At 35.3% G+C, this 13336-nt stretch overlaps 1 protein-coding gene across 1 annotated transcript in view; it reads right to left on the reverse strand.

Moving 5' to 3' along the window:
• HMCN1 (hemicentin 1) overlaps window positions 1-13336 on the reverse strand; it is a 465430-nt gene that overhangs the window by 337885 nt on the left and 114209 nt on the right. Inside the window, exons 3-4 of the mRNA XM_041767864.1 lie at window positions 5560-5718; window positions 3922-4044 (exon numbers count right to left, since the gene is read on the reverse strand). Of these exons, the coding sequence (XP_041623798.1) occupies window positions 3922-4044; window positions 5560-5718 (282 nt within the window). The remainder of the gene's footprint in view (window positions 1-3921; window positions 4045-5559; window positions 5719-13336) is intronic.

A 13336-nucleotide genomic window follows, 5' to 3' on the forward strand; every position in this document is an offset into this window, starting at 1 on the left:
TCTCTCTCTCTCTCTCTCTCTCTCTATCTCCCTGTCTTTCATGAATAAATAAAATCTTTATAAAAAAGAAAAAAGGAAGGGAATGTTTGTAGACAGGAGTTGGGAGAGGTAAGGAGAAAGAATGAGGAAACTCAGAACAAGTATATTATCCAATTAACAATGGATCTTTTGTGTTAGCTTCTTTGATGTAAGAATATAACATCTGTGGGTAACTTTAAGATTTCAAAGTTGGACTTTTCTTATACCTAAGAAGTATTAACTAGATCCATTGACAATAACTCAGTTTACAAAGAAATGGAGGAGTAAAGTTTTTAGTTCCTTTTCCAACTTCAAAGATGAATTGTTTAAGTACATTCTTGAGATTGTCTTAACTTGTGTTTCCAAAATGTAATACCATACGATGATTTACAGACCACCGATGCCTGGCCAAATAATTTCTTCACTTTTTTTATGTTAAATAAAGATGAAAGATACCGTACTTAATTATTATTTTTTAAAAAACAGGAAGAAAGGGGAAACTTCAAGTTATCTCCAGAGAGTTGATACAGAATATACCCTACTAGGAAACTGATGAACTAGGTTAAGAGGACACAGTGTATGTAATACTCCACAATTTCCTTTAGAAATGGATGTAAAATCACTCTTGAGTAAAATGAAAGGACTCAGAACACGTATGGCTTCCTTGCACTTCTCACATCTGTTAAATGTGTAACTATCACTATACCATCTGTTTTTCCTAGAGTTTATGTTTATATAAGAGGAAAATTTTGAGCAGTGAGAAAAAAAATGGCCAAATTATATGCTAAAAATTTTGCAAATCCAATTTTAACATTGTCTCTCTAGTTTTTGTTAACAAAATCTTCCACTGTCGTAGCTTTTTTTAGGGGAAACATTGGCTTATACAGTTTCCAGTACCCCCCTAACAATATATTTTCTCACACAGGAAACAAGAAAACCATCTCTCCAGCCTTTTTCCATTTGGGTAAATTTATTTCCTAGCAACAGCTAGCCATCTGGTTTCTAACAAACATAGTGGCACCTCCACTTTGAAAGCAAAATAACAACATTACGAGGATTATAAAAATACTAGTTAACATTTATTGGGCACTTACCCTGTCCTGGACCTCATCTGAAACCTGCATTATCTCATTTAATCTTCTAACGACTTTCCAAAATGGATAGTTCTATTATCTCCATGTTACAAATTAGGAAACTGGAGCTAACAGAGACCATGTCACAAAGGAATTCTTATCAGTTAGAATGCATTTATCTTAAGGTAACTAAATGTTCAACTCTAATTGGCATAAGCAAAAACATCATTTCCTTACATCTGGAGGTTTAGCAGTAGGATGTGATTTGAGTGTGGATTTAATCCAAATCCCCCTTATTTTTGTTTAATCCTCAGAACTGTATGAAGATGCCTGCATCAGGTCTGGGATTCACATCAGTATAGGATAATATCTAGAAGAGAACTCTTCCAAGATGCCCCTAGCTAAACTCCTCTTGAGTCTCAGTGGTCCAAAGTACAGGAGATGACCTTTCTTGAACTGACTGGTGAAGGAGTTGGAATTGCCATGATTGATAACTAAATTAAAGCTCATTCCTATTGGTATTGAACTCCAATTAATAAAACTGGACAATTTTAGGAATGCTTCTCTCTAGTCCTATTCTGCCTAAGCTAAATTTTAAGGTTAAAATATCAGTAGGTTAAATTTCTATTCGAATTTTTGTAAACTGTTCTTGTAAATTATTTGGTAATTGTCATACTTGTTAAAAAATTATTAGGACTATGGGAATGCCTGGGTGGCACAGTCTATTAAGTGTCCAGTTCTTGGTTTCAGCTCCAGTCATAATCTCACAGCCACGAAACAGCCTAATATGGGGCTCTGTGTTCAGTGCGGATTCTGCTTGAGACTCTCTCTGCTCTTCCCCATACCCCCGGCGCTCTCTCTTTCTCTAAAATAAATAAAATCTTTTAAAAAAGTATTAGGACTATAAAAATTATGCATCACGTCATTTATTTAAAAATTAAAGTGTGGGGTGCCTGGGTGGCTCAGTCAGTTAAGTATTTGACTTTGGCCTGGGGTCATGATCTCAGGGGCCTGGGATGGAGACTTACATAGGGCTCCTCACTAAATGGGGAGTCTGTTTGTCTCTCTTCCTCTTCCCTTACCCTACTCAGGCTTTCTTTCTCTCTCTCTCTCAAATAAATAAAAGAAATATTAAAAAAAAAACTAAGGTGTGTACCTTTGTAGGGCTTATTTTCTCCATTTAAGACAACAGTATTTTTTTTTTTGACAACAGTATTTTCAATATTGTGTAAGTCAATTTTCCCTGGGTATGTGGATATAAATGGGATTACATTTATGAGACCCACCATATTATTTTCTAGCTCTAGGGCCCAACTCCTAATTCCTATGATTCTCCCTAAAAGCTCATCCAGTTTGTTTTGGGAAGTTCTAAGTTGTGCCTGACTGCATAGAGGTTTGAACAACTGTTCTTTCAAATGCCCCAGGTGCAAGCCCTGTCTCTTCCTACCTCTTCTCTTTTTCTGGTGCCTTCTGCCAGAAACCATCTTTGTCCACAGGGCATGGCATCTTTTTCACCATCTCTCTGCACTGAACACCTCTGTCACTTTTAATCCAGAACCTCACAACACCCTAAGCAGGTGCTTGTTCTAACTGATGCAAGAGAAAATGATGCTCTTCCTCACTTATACCCTACTTTGGGCTGACAATATTGATTGTACCCAGAATTTTACACCATTCTAAATTAAAAACAACTTTTGGAGGAAAGCTTTTCCTTCATTCGGGTCAAACACAGCCCTATGCAATGGGACAAGAGATCCAGTTCCTGAGAAAGTTATCACTCTTCCCCAGTGCTTTTCTTCCCAGATTCCCAAATTCTCATGCAAATGTCTATGCAAATAACCTCTAAAGGTTTCCCCTGTAGCTGTCAGACCTTGCCAAGGCCTTTCTGAATCTCTTTGATGGACACAATATGAACTCAAGGCATAACCCCCTTAGGACCATTTCTTCAACAAAAACATTTTTACACTAAAATGATCTTCCAAGTTTGTATATCATGTTAATAAAAATATTTTTACTAGATATTATTCTAGAAATTTGCAACTTCCTTTGAGTTCCACCATGATATAATAATAAGAGGACTTACTGAACCACTTCATTCAAGACACAAAGGAGTCTGTCATAAAATTAATAGAACTTCTATAGATACAATAACCACGTCAATCAAATGTGAATTAGGCCCACAGAAGACCAACTCTTTGTACTGGCATGTTCTTAGAAACTTAAGTGGAAGCCAAATAAGTAAATAAATAAAATGTTATTATCACAATGAGGCCACAAGAAAGTACCAAAAAAGAAGAAAAAATTGTGACAGAATGACTTCAACACTTCTTTAGAAAATATCAAGATTTTCTTGTATATAAGTTATCAATTTTATTAACATGGAAGTTTTTAGTTAACTATATACAGTTTTTGACTCTTAAAGATCAAACATCATTAGAATTTTGCTCAATAACTTTTTCATATTCTACTTCAGTGAACCATCACACTTTATGTTACCAGCTATCCAAAAGTTGTTCATTAGAAATACAAATTGACCTTCCTAAACAACAAGAACTACAAAAATGTCCAATCCCTACTGAATGAATTTTAAATACATTTATGCTTAAATCTAAATAACATTTCAGTATAGAATAAGATAGTCTAGAAATTAATACTATATAAATCTATGCTTCCTCACATTGGTTTCATGCCTTTATTGACCTATGGACTAGGAAAAAACAAGAAACAAAACTCTTTACAAACCATTTTGAAATCAAATCTGTCACAATTAGGTTGGCCTAATTTTGGTAAGGTAGTTAGTAATTAGGTAGACCCACTTTATTAAACTGACCTCATTAACTTGTTTTTTGTCCAGATGGAACACTTGACCAGAACTTGTAGAGGCAATTTCTTCATAGACTTTATATCCAATATGGCCCCTGTCATCACAATCTCCAGTGAGCACAAATACCACCTATGATTTTTTTAAAAAAAAGAAGACAGTTTAAAGGGTTTTCAGAAATCAGTATGTATTTATTGAGTACCTTTTAGGTGTTAACATGCTACTAGTAAAGTGGAATAACTACATTATTATATATATAACAATATTTAATTATATACAATAAAATCATACATTTATAATATATATATATAAATGTAATACCATACATATACATAATATGTCTATATTTCTCCCTATATCCATGCACTTTGCAAAAGATTTTGAAGTCCCTCTTACTTGAGAGGTGGAGCTTAATCTGTCATCTTCAAATTAAAGTTTGGACATGTGATTTCCTTTGGCCAGCAGCCCAAGGCAAAGGGACATTCTATCAGTTCTGAGCCTACATTCAAGAGGTCTTGTGTATTTCCACTTGATCTCTAGTGCCTCTTCCTTGGCTATTAGAAGAACATGCCTAAAATAGCCTACTAGTCCCAAAAAAGGGTGAAAAACCTGTGAGGCGGGGTCAAGTTACCCTAGAGATCAGCCTAGGTAAGTCAAACCCAAACTTTCTCCAGACACACAAATTAGCAAGTATCATCTAGTTCTAAAGAGCCATGCAACTATGTGAGAAATAAATGCTTACTGTTTTAAGCCATTGAGAGGTAGGACTATTTGTTATACAGCTATAGCTAACTGACACAATAAGTCACTGGCTCAGACAAGATTCTACATAGGAGGTGATATTTGAGACACAGGTCTTTTTTGTTAGGTCTATGTTTTTGTTAAAAAGATAATATGGTAAGAAGAACTTTCATTAATCCCCAATCATTTCCTTTCTGTATTAAAAACAAAATATTAATATGTACAAATATTACATATCAATTTAATATGTGTAAATTAAACAACACATACATATTGGAGTACATATCTACAGATCAATAGTTGTAATTGTTGCCATCTGCCACAAAAAGAATAGTCAAAGAGGAGAGGCAACCTCTCACATGCCACATAGGCATACCTTGTTTTATTGCACTTTGCTCTATTGTGCTTCACAGATACTTTGTTTTTTACAAATTGGAGGTTTGTGGCAACCCTGCATCAAGCAAACCTATCTGCACCATTTTCCCAACAGCATTTTCTCATTTCATGTCTCTATGTCACAGTTTGGTAATTTTTGCAATATTTCAAACTTTTTCATTATTAGTATATATGCTATGGTGATTTGTGATCAGTATGACTTATTGAAAACTCAGATGATGATTAGCATTGTGTAGCAATAAACTATTTTTAATTAAGTTATATACATTGGTTTTTATTTTTTTTATATACATTGGTTTTTAAAGACATGATAATACTTCACAGTTAAGAGACTATAGTATAGTATAAACATAACATAAATGCATACTGGGAAACCAAAAATTACTTGATTTTATTGTGGTATCTGCTTTATTGTGGTGGTCAGAACTGAACTCACAATATCTCCAAGGTATGCCTGAATTCCTTCCAGCTATATTCATATAGAAAATCTGGGGGCTGACTTCTACTCACTTGTGACTGTTTCTGTTGGATAAGCTGGAGCACCTCATGAGTGAGCCGATAATCCTTGGACCGTGCATCAGTGAAAACATAGATGAAAGAGCCAGGAAGAGAAATTTCCAAGGCAATTTTTATAGCTCCAATACTCATTTCTGGACAATCACCACCACCCTGTTGAGGAGCAGAGAAAAAAATGCAATTATTTCATCAACAAAAAAGAAAGGAATATTTTGGTTGTGACAAGTTGCTTTAGAAGCTCTAGAACGAAACAAGTTTTTCTTCACATTTATTTTCCATCAGTTTGCCAGTGGATTAGTCACTTTGGTTACCAGGAGATGGAAAATATATAAAGTGATGTGTGGATAGAAAAACCTGTGTTTATGGATAAATTATAAATTCACCCAAATACACAAAATAATAGAAATTGTTATATACTTTTTTTCCTAATTAAATGTGGATTCACTCTCCCATTCCCTTACATGACTATTTCATACATCCCTCTTTTCTTGTCCGTTATTTGATGACCTTGTTTTTACTGTACTGAGAAGACAGTAGCAATCAGAAGAGAACTTCCATGAACTCCCACCACAATATCTATTAACCTAGCTACATGCCCTGCCTTTACAGTGAAGGAATCATTTGGGTATAGCTAAGGCTAACTACTCACATGTGCCTAATCAAAAACATTGCTCCTGTGGCTTTCCCTCCCTCTACTCCGTTGCCAAACATTCCTCCTTAACTGGATCATTCGTGCCAACAAACATTTTCTCCCATACCTCAAGCTTTTGCTCAAATGTTACCTATCAGAGAAAACTTCTATGACATTTCATATAAAATACACACTCTTTGTCATTCTTTTCATTCTGCCTCATTTGACTTACTAACACATGATGTTTGTGTTTTATTTCCTACTTGAATAGACTCACCATATTTTCCTAAACAAAAATAGTCCTCACCCTAGAAAGAATTCTTGTCACATTTATTTCATTTAAAATTTATAGATAAAACTGTAAGTATGTTGTATTTATAGTTTTATATATTTTAAATTTAGGATTATATCCAATGTTCTTCAAAATCACAGGTTTTAATGATAGCATAATATTCTATTTGTATCCCGTAATTTAGTTAACCATTTCTCTACTATTGATTAATGCTCTTTCAAATTTTCCTTTATTGTAAATATATAAATACAAATCTATTTTATAGACATATATAATATATAGTGTAATATATAACATATATATATATATACATATAATGTTTATTTCCTTAATATAGATGTCAATAACTATAGGGCCAAGGGAATGGACTTTCAACCAATATGTTTTGAGCAATCAATAACTACTAAACACCCTGCTAGGATTTAGATACACAAAGATGAATAATAAGCTAAAGTAATTTGTCCTTAAGGAACTCATGGTCTAGAAAAAAACAATCAAACAAAAAGCAAGAGAGCTTGCAGTTATAGGGGAGGCCTTATGGTTCTACAGTCCACCAGAATTCAGTAAGAGTTCTTTCTCAAAAAGAAAAAAGATAAGGTTTTTTTCTTTAAACTCTGGAGATTCTACTTGATTCTCCCACTGGGGCTTTCCCCAGGCTTCAAACAGTCTCAGATTGTGATACAATATCCTGAGCACAATAGATCTGATCAGGGTCAAAAGAGCCAGGCATTTGAACTGTTTACACTGCAGTTTGGATAAACTGGAGAATATTTTCTTGCTTTGGATCCCACTCAAAACTTACAGGCTGGGAGCACCATTTATTAAATGAGTTGGAACAGAGCTCCAATTGTTATGAAGTGCTTCTTAAATTGAGACATTCATGAAATACTATGTCATTTTCTTAATGGTAGGGGACTGAATGTTGTAGTAACCTGATCTTCATCTGAGAAGATGTCAGCTGTAGACTCCCAGGAATTTTACTCAGTTAACAGTCCTTCCTATTTTTGCAGAACTTATCACCTATCTCCACCATAACTTACATGTGTGTTCATGACATTTAGTTTAGTAGATAATACTGTTCTCAAAAACTTGTATACTTCTATCTTCAAACTGTGTTTACCTTCAAAATTCTAAGTTTACATTTCTAAAAAAGATTTATTTACTTATTTATTATTTATTTATTTATTTGAGAGAGAGAAAGAGAGAGTATGTGTATGTGAGAGAGTGAGGGGAAGGGCACAGGGAGAGAATCCTCAAGTAGACTCTCTGCCAAGTGCAGAACCCTATTCAGGGCTCGAGTTAACAATCCATGAGATCACAGCCTGAGCCAAAACCAAGAGCCAGATGCCTAACCAACTGAGCCACCCAATTTTTTTTGGCACCCCCAAGTTTACATTTTCAATAGTTTGTTAAACATCTACTCTTAGGGCAGCCCGGTTGGCTCAGCAGTTTAGTGCCAACTTCAGCCCAGGGCGTGATCCCTGGAGACCTGGGATGGAGTCCCACGTTGGGCTCCCTGCATGGAGCCTGCTTCTCCCTCTGCCTGTGTCTCTGCCAATCTCTCTCTCTCTCTCAAATAAATAAATAAAATCTTTTTTAAAAAATCTACTCCTATTGGGATCCCTGGGTGGCTCAGCGGTTTAGCGCCTGCCTTTGGCCCAGGGCGCGATCCTGGAGTCCCGGGATCAAGTCCCGTGTTGGGCTCCTGGCATGGAGCCTGCTTCTCCCTCCTCCTGTGTCTCTGCCTCTCTGTCTCTCTATGTCTATCACGAGTAAATAAATAAATAAATCTTTTTAAAAAAATCTACTCCTAGATGTTCTATAGGTCTCCACAATTCCATGGTTCTAAAGTAGAACTCATTAGATTTTCCCCAACCTTATCTTCCTTATTTTTGTTAATCAAATTACCTGCCTCCATAATCAGGTTCAAAATAGAAGTCATTTTGATTTCTTCCTTCATCTAATCAGTAGTCAAACCATATTTCTTTACTTCCATCATAAATCAGTCTCCTCCCTTCCTCCTTACTTCCTGTAATTCACTCTTATCATTGATTTTGTTCAGAGTATAGTCTCCAATCTAACCTTCTGCTCTGCCTACCACCAAACTTTATTTTTCCTGAAGTAAAGAGCTATCTAGATCATGCACTTACCTAAAATCTTTCACTACTTGTGTTGAATCAAATTTTCTTTCTAATTTCCTATCTCCTACTGCTCCCCCACCATAACTTGCTTCCTTTAAGCTAAGACTATTTCCTGTTCTTTGAATATGCCCTTTATTTACACTGTAATGTCTTTAGTATTTTCATTTATCTTTCTACTACTCTATTTCCACCATCAACACTCCTCATCAATATATGCATGGCTAAATTCCCCCATTTGCTATAAGCTGTAACTGTACTTTGCCAAGTCTTTTAAGTCCTGAGTTCATAGTATTTGCTGTCATATAGTAATTTCTGAGTAAACATTTGACAAATTGAACTATTTTCCTTCTAAGGTTGAGATGATATGCCTTTCCCTCTCTAAAATTTTCTCTTTTTTCCCATCAAATATAATTCATTCTTCAGATTTACTCTAGTATGCTTTACACTTCAGTGATATACCATGTTTTCCTCTGCATAATAGTTATTTGGGGGGATTATCGTGTGCTCAAAATGTCCTTGCTTAAGCATTTGTGTACTAGGAATGGGGGAAATAGCTACTGGGAATGTTAATAGCTTTAATATGTTACATATATTTAATATATTGCATGGGAATAATTTTTACTTGAAGTCAACTTCAAGTAAATGTAATGAATATTCTGGACTGCTCAAAAAACTAAATTCCTATTGTATTTTCAGAAGCTTAAACAGAAACATTCCTCATCTGTGCTTGACATCATGCACATGAATGTGAATCACAATATAAAATTTACCCATTCCACGAGCATTTGTTGAATGGCCAAGTACACAATACAGCTAGCTCTGTGGTAGAATGGTTCTAAGGGATCCCTGGGTGGTGCAGCGGTTTAGCGCCTGCCTTTGGCCCAGGGAGCGATCCTGGAGACCCGGGATCGAATCCCACATTGGGCTCCCGGTGCCTGGAACCTGCTTCTCCCTTTGCCTGTGTCTCTGCCTCTCTCTCTCTCTCTCTCTCTCTCTCTCTCTGTGACTATCATAAATAAATAAATAAATAAATAAATAAATAAATAAATAAATAAATAAATAAAATAATAATGGTCCTAAGGAGAGATTAATTGCCTCTTGCTAATTGTCACCTAATATCAAGAGGCTAGGAGAAGTCTTCTATGGACCAAAAATCAGAACGCTAAGAAACCTCCAGGGATATACGCTAGGAATGACAAAAATGATAAGCCTTGTCCAGATAGTAAAGGGCAATCTTTGAGCCACTTGACTTTGTGTGCAAATTTACTCTAATTAATCAGTAACAACTCTTCTCTTTAAAAAATAGTACAATATCTTTACATTATTACCTTTTTGCTTAGCTAGGTTAGTGGATAACTGAAAATTAAATAAATGTTAACTTATAATTTATATCTTAGTGAAACTATTTATCTATCTCATGTGGATGCATGGTCTTGAACATAAAAATGTTTTTTCCCAAAAGAAGTATAATGTTATATCCTTATAAGAGCTTTTTTCCCAAAAGAAGTATAATGTTATATCCTTATAAGAGCTCACTTGAGTTTGAATTTCTAATCATTTTAAATCATAAATAATCATTAAAATGATCTAGAATACATTAGATATGTGCTATCTAATACAATGGCCACAAACAAGCCTTGAGTGGTTACTGAGCATTTGAAATACAGCTAGTGAAACTAAGGAACCAAATATTTTATTTTACTTTAATTAATTAAAATTTAAATTGAAAAACTAAGAATTTTTCTAATTTTTCATATTGATGACATGTTGATATTTTTGATATAACTGAGTTTAAAAATTTATTAAAATTAAACTGTTTTTAAAAATTACATATGCAGTTCACATCATATTTTTGTCAGACAGCACTGCTTTAGAATGGTTTAGTTAGGGATCCCTGGGTGGCGCAGCAGTTTGGCGCCTGCCTTTGGCCCAGGGCGCGATCCTGGAGACCCGGGATCGAATCCCACATCGGGCTCCCGGCGCATGGAGCCTGCTTCTCCCTCTGCCTGTGTCTCTGCCTCTCTCTCTCTCTCTGTGTGACTATCATAAATAAATAAAAATTTAAAAAATAAAAAAAGAATGGTTTAGTTATGTAGGCTTCATTCTAGACTATTAATTTGTAAGACTGCTGCTTTGATCTAGAAGTTTTCCATGAACTTTGCTTGCTGGCAGAAGTTATTAAAAACAAAATTCAAATTGTTTAATTTACTAAGGATCAGGAATCAAATGACAACCTACTCTAAAAGTTCATTAAGTTTTTCCATATATATATATGAAACTTGTCCTACAGATTTGCTAATAGTGTTTCTCAAATCACTAACTGATCATCTGAATCTTAAACTCAGTTTTGGCAGAAGAAGACTAAAGAGAATTATTGTCAAAATGTCCATGTTTATAAATAAACCTCACAAAGTCAGATATTTTAGGTTGATCTGTGTCAAACTCATGCCAGGTTTTTAAATTGGAGAAAATGGGACTGTGACTGAAACGCTAAAAACAAACTATTTTACATTAGTTCCAAACTTAAAAAAACAGTAGTCCTTTAAAAAAAAATCTTAACATTTTATGTTTTGACTTGAATACCAAATGGGAAAAAATAAAATAATATTTCATAAAACATCTTTAATGGAGAAATTTATTTTTTTAAGATTTTATTTATTTATTCATGAGAGATACAGAGAGAGAGAGAGAGAGAGAGAGAGAGAGGCAGAGACACAGGCAGAGGGAGAAGAGGGTCCATGCAGGGAGCCCGATGTGGGACTCGATCCCAGGTCTCCAGGATCAGGCCCTGGGCTGAAAGCAGGGGCTAAACCGCTGAGCCACCTGGGCTGCCCAATGGAGAAATTTAGAACTGATGAATGTAAATCTGTGAAAAGCCTCATTAATTTAATTGACCCTTTTATTGGTAATAATACACTCTACTTCTAATAGTCAGTGGATACCTCCTCTAAGCCAAGCACTAAGACAGTACTGTCACATCCACTATATTATTACACACTTTACATTAACTGATGAGGTAGGTATCATTTTTAGCACATTACATTGCCACGGCACTAAATTTTGAAAACCCCTTTCCTAGGGTCACATAACCACTAAGTGAAAGAACAGAGATTGGAACTCAATTCTCTCTGGCCTGAGACTTTGTACAAACTCCAGAGAGGCATTTTACAACCTTCATCAACTCTGTGACCACAAGCAAGTAGCCTGTCAGAGGAAAAAAAGGTTCTCATTCTCCACATACCCACCGAATATTTTTCATTCTTCTATTGTAGCATTTGTTGTATTATAATTTATCTGTTTCTTCCCACTTGATCTTTGTTCCTTGAGGAACTCAGTTAGTGTTCCATTGTGGTTTGATTAATGAAGGGATAAATGAATGAATAGTGAGTAAATGGGTAAATGAGATTGTGCAAAAGCAATCTTTTTTTTTTTTTGAAAAGTTAAAAATTCCTTAATTCTTTATTCCCAGTACCACTATCACAATTTACAGGGCAATATACCTGATGTAATGAAAAGAAAAAGAAAAGGCTACAACAAATAAAAGACCTCAGGAATGTACATCTAATTGACACTACATTGCATTAATCAATACCTGCACTTTTTGCAAACTGTGGCTATGACAGTCCTGAACAAGAAGGGTTTCCTGTTTAAGCTGCAGTAACTTTTCTGACTATGGATCATCGTTCCTCCTGTGGCAGATTTTTACAGTTCCTCTAATGCATTTGGGACAACTGTCTCAAAGTAACCTGCAGCTTTCCTGACGACTCCTTACTCTCTCTCCTGCTAAGAACTGGTAGCAAAAGCAATCTTGACACAGCCTAAGCAAGCTTTCTGTGTTCAGCCTGGGCTTTACCCAAGCCTAGCCCATCTCCTTTCAAGTAATAATTCCAGAGCTAAGACTCCTAAAAGTTCAAATGCCTATATATGTATATTCTTAGTGGTATATAAAACTAACTCCTCCTGTCCTATCTCTGTATCTTTCTGTCTCTTTGTCTCTCGGTCTCCCTCTCTCTCAATCCTGGCATGCTGTCAGGTTGAATATTCAACAAAAGAAAACAAACATGCTTATGTAAACGTATCTCCTAAAACCACATAAACCTACACACATACACGAAAATGCAAAGTGAGAAGAGCCTGACTTAATTTTGTGTTTTTACTTGAACTGTGAAATATAGCTTATCTATATTAGTAGGCATATTCTTGCTCGGTATGTTGGTATTCACTTTATCTTTATCATTCTACCGATGGTTACAATTTACTAAGCTGCCAAATATACTTCAGATTGAAAAAAAATGTGTACTGGAAAAACAGAAGCATGTGAACTTTTACAGTAAATGTCGCTCCCGGAATTAAAGAAAAAAAAAACCTGTAACTTCAGAGTTAGTGATAATTGTGTTTAAAAATTAAATTCCTGAAAAGTAAGATAAAATAAGAATGAAAAGAAATCTTATCAGCCCAGGGAGTAATAAAACAGAGACTATCATGCTGTCTTTTCTAAATACAAGACAATGTGGGAGTGGCACTGAAATAAACCGAACCTTTAAACCCTGAGAGGAGTTGGAGAAAAATGAGGTCCCTATCCAAAACCTAATGGGAAAATGCCCATCAAACAAGGGGTCAGAGTACTAGGAAGCTAATCTCAGAGCAGGCTCTCACCCATGCCTTATTATTTCTCTTCTAGTCAACTCATCAATTCTTCTAGTCTCA

Source organism: Vulpes lagopus, chromosome 1 (assembly GCF_018345385.1).
Source record: "Vulpes lagopus strain Blue_001 chromosome 1, ASM1834538v1, whole genome shotgun sequence".
In the NCBI taxonomy this organism is placed as follows: domain Eukaryota; kingdom Metazoa; phylum Chordata; class Mammalia; order Carnivora; family Canidae; genus Vulpes; species Vulpes lagopus.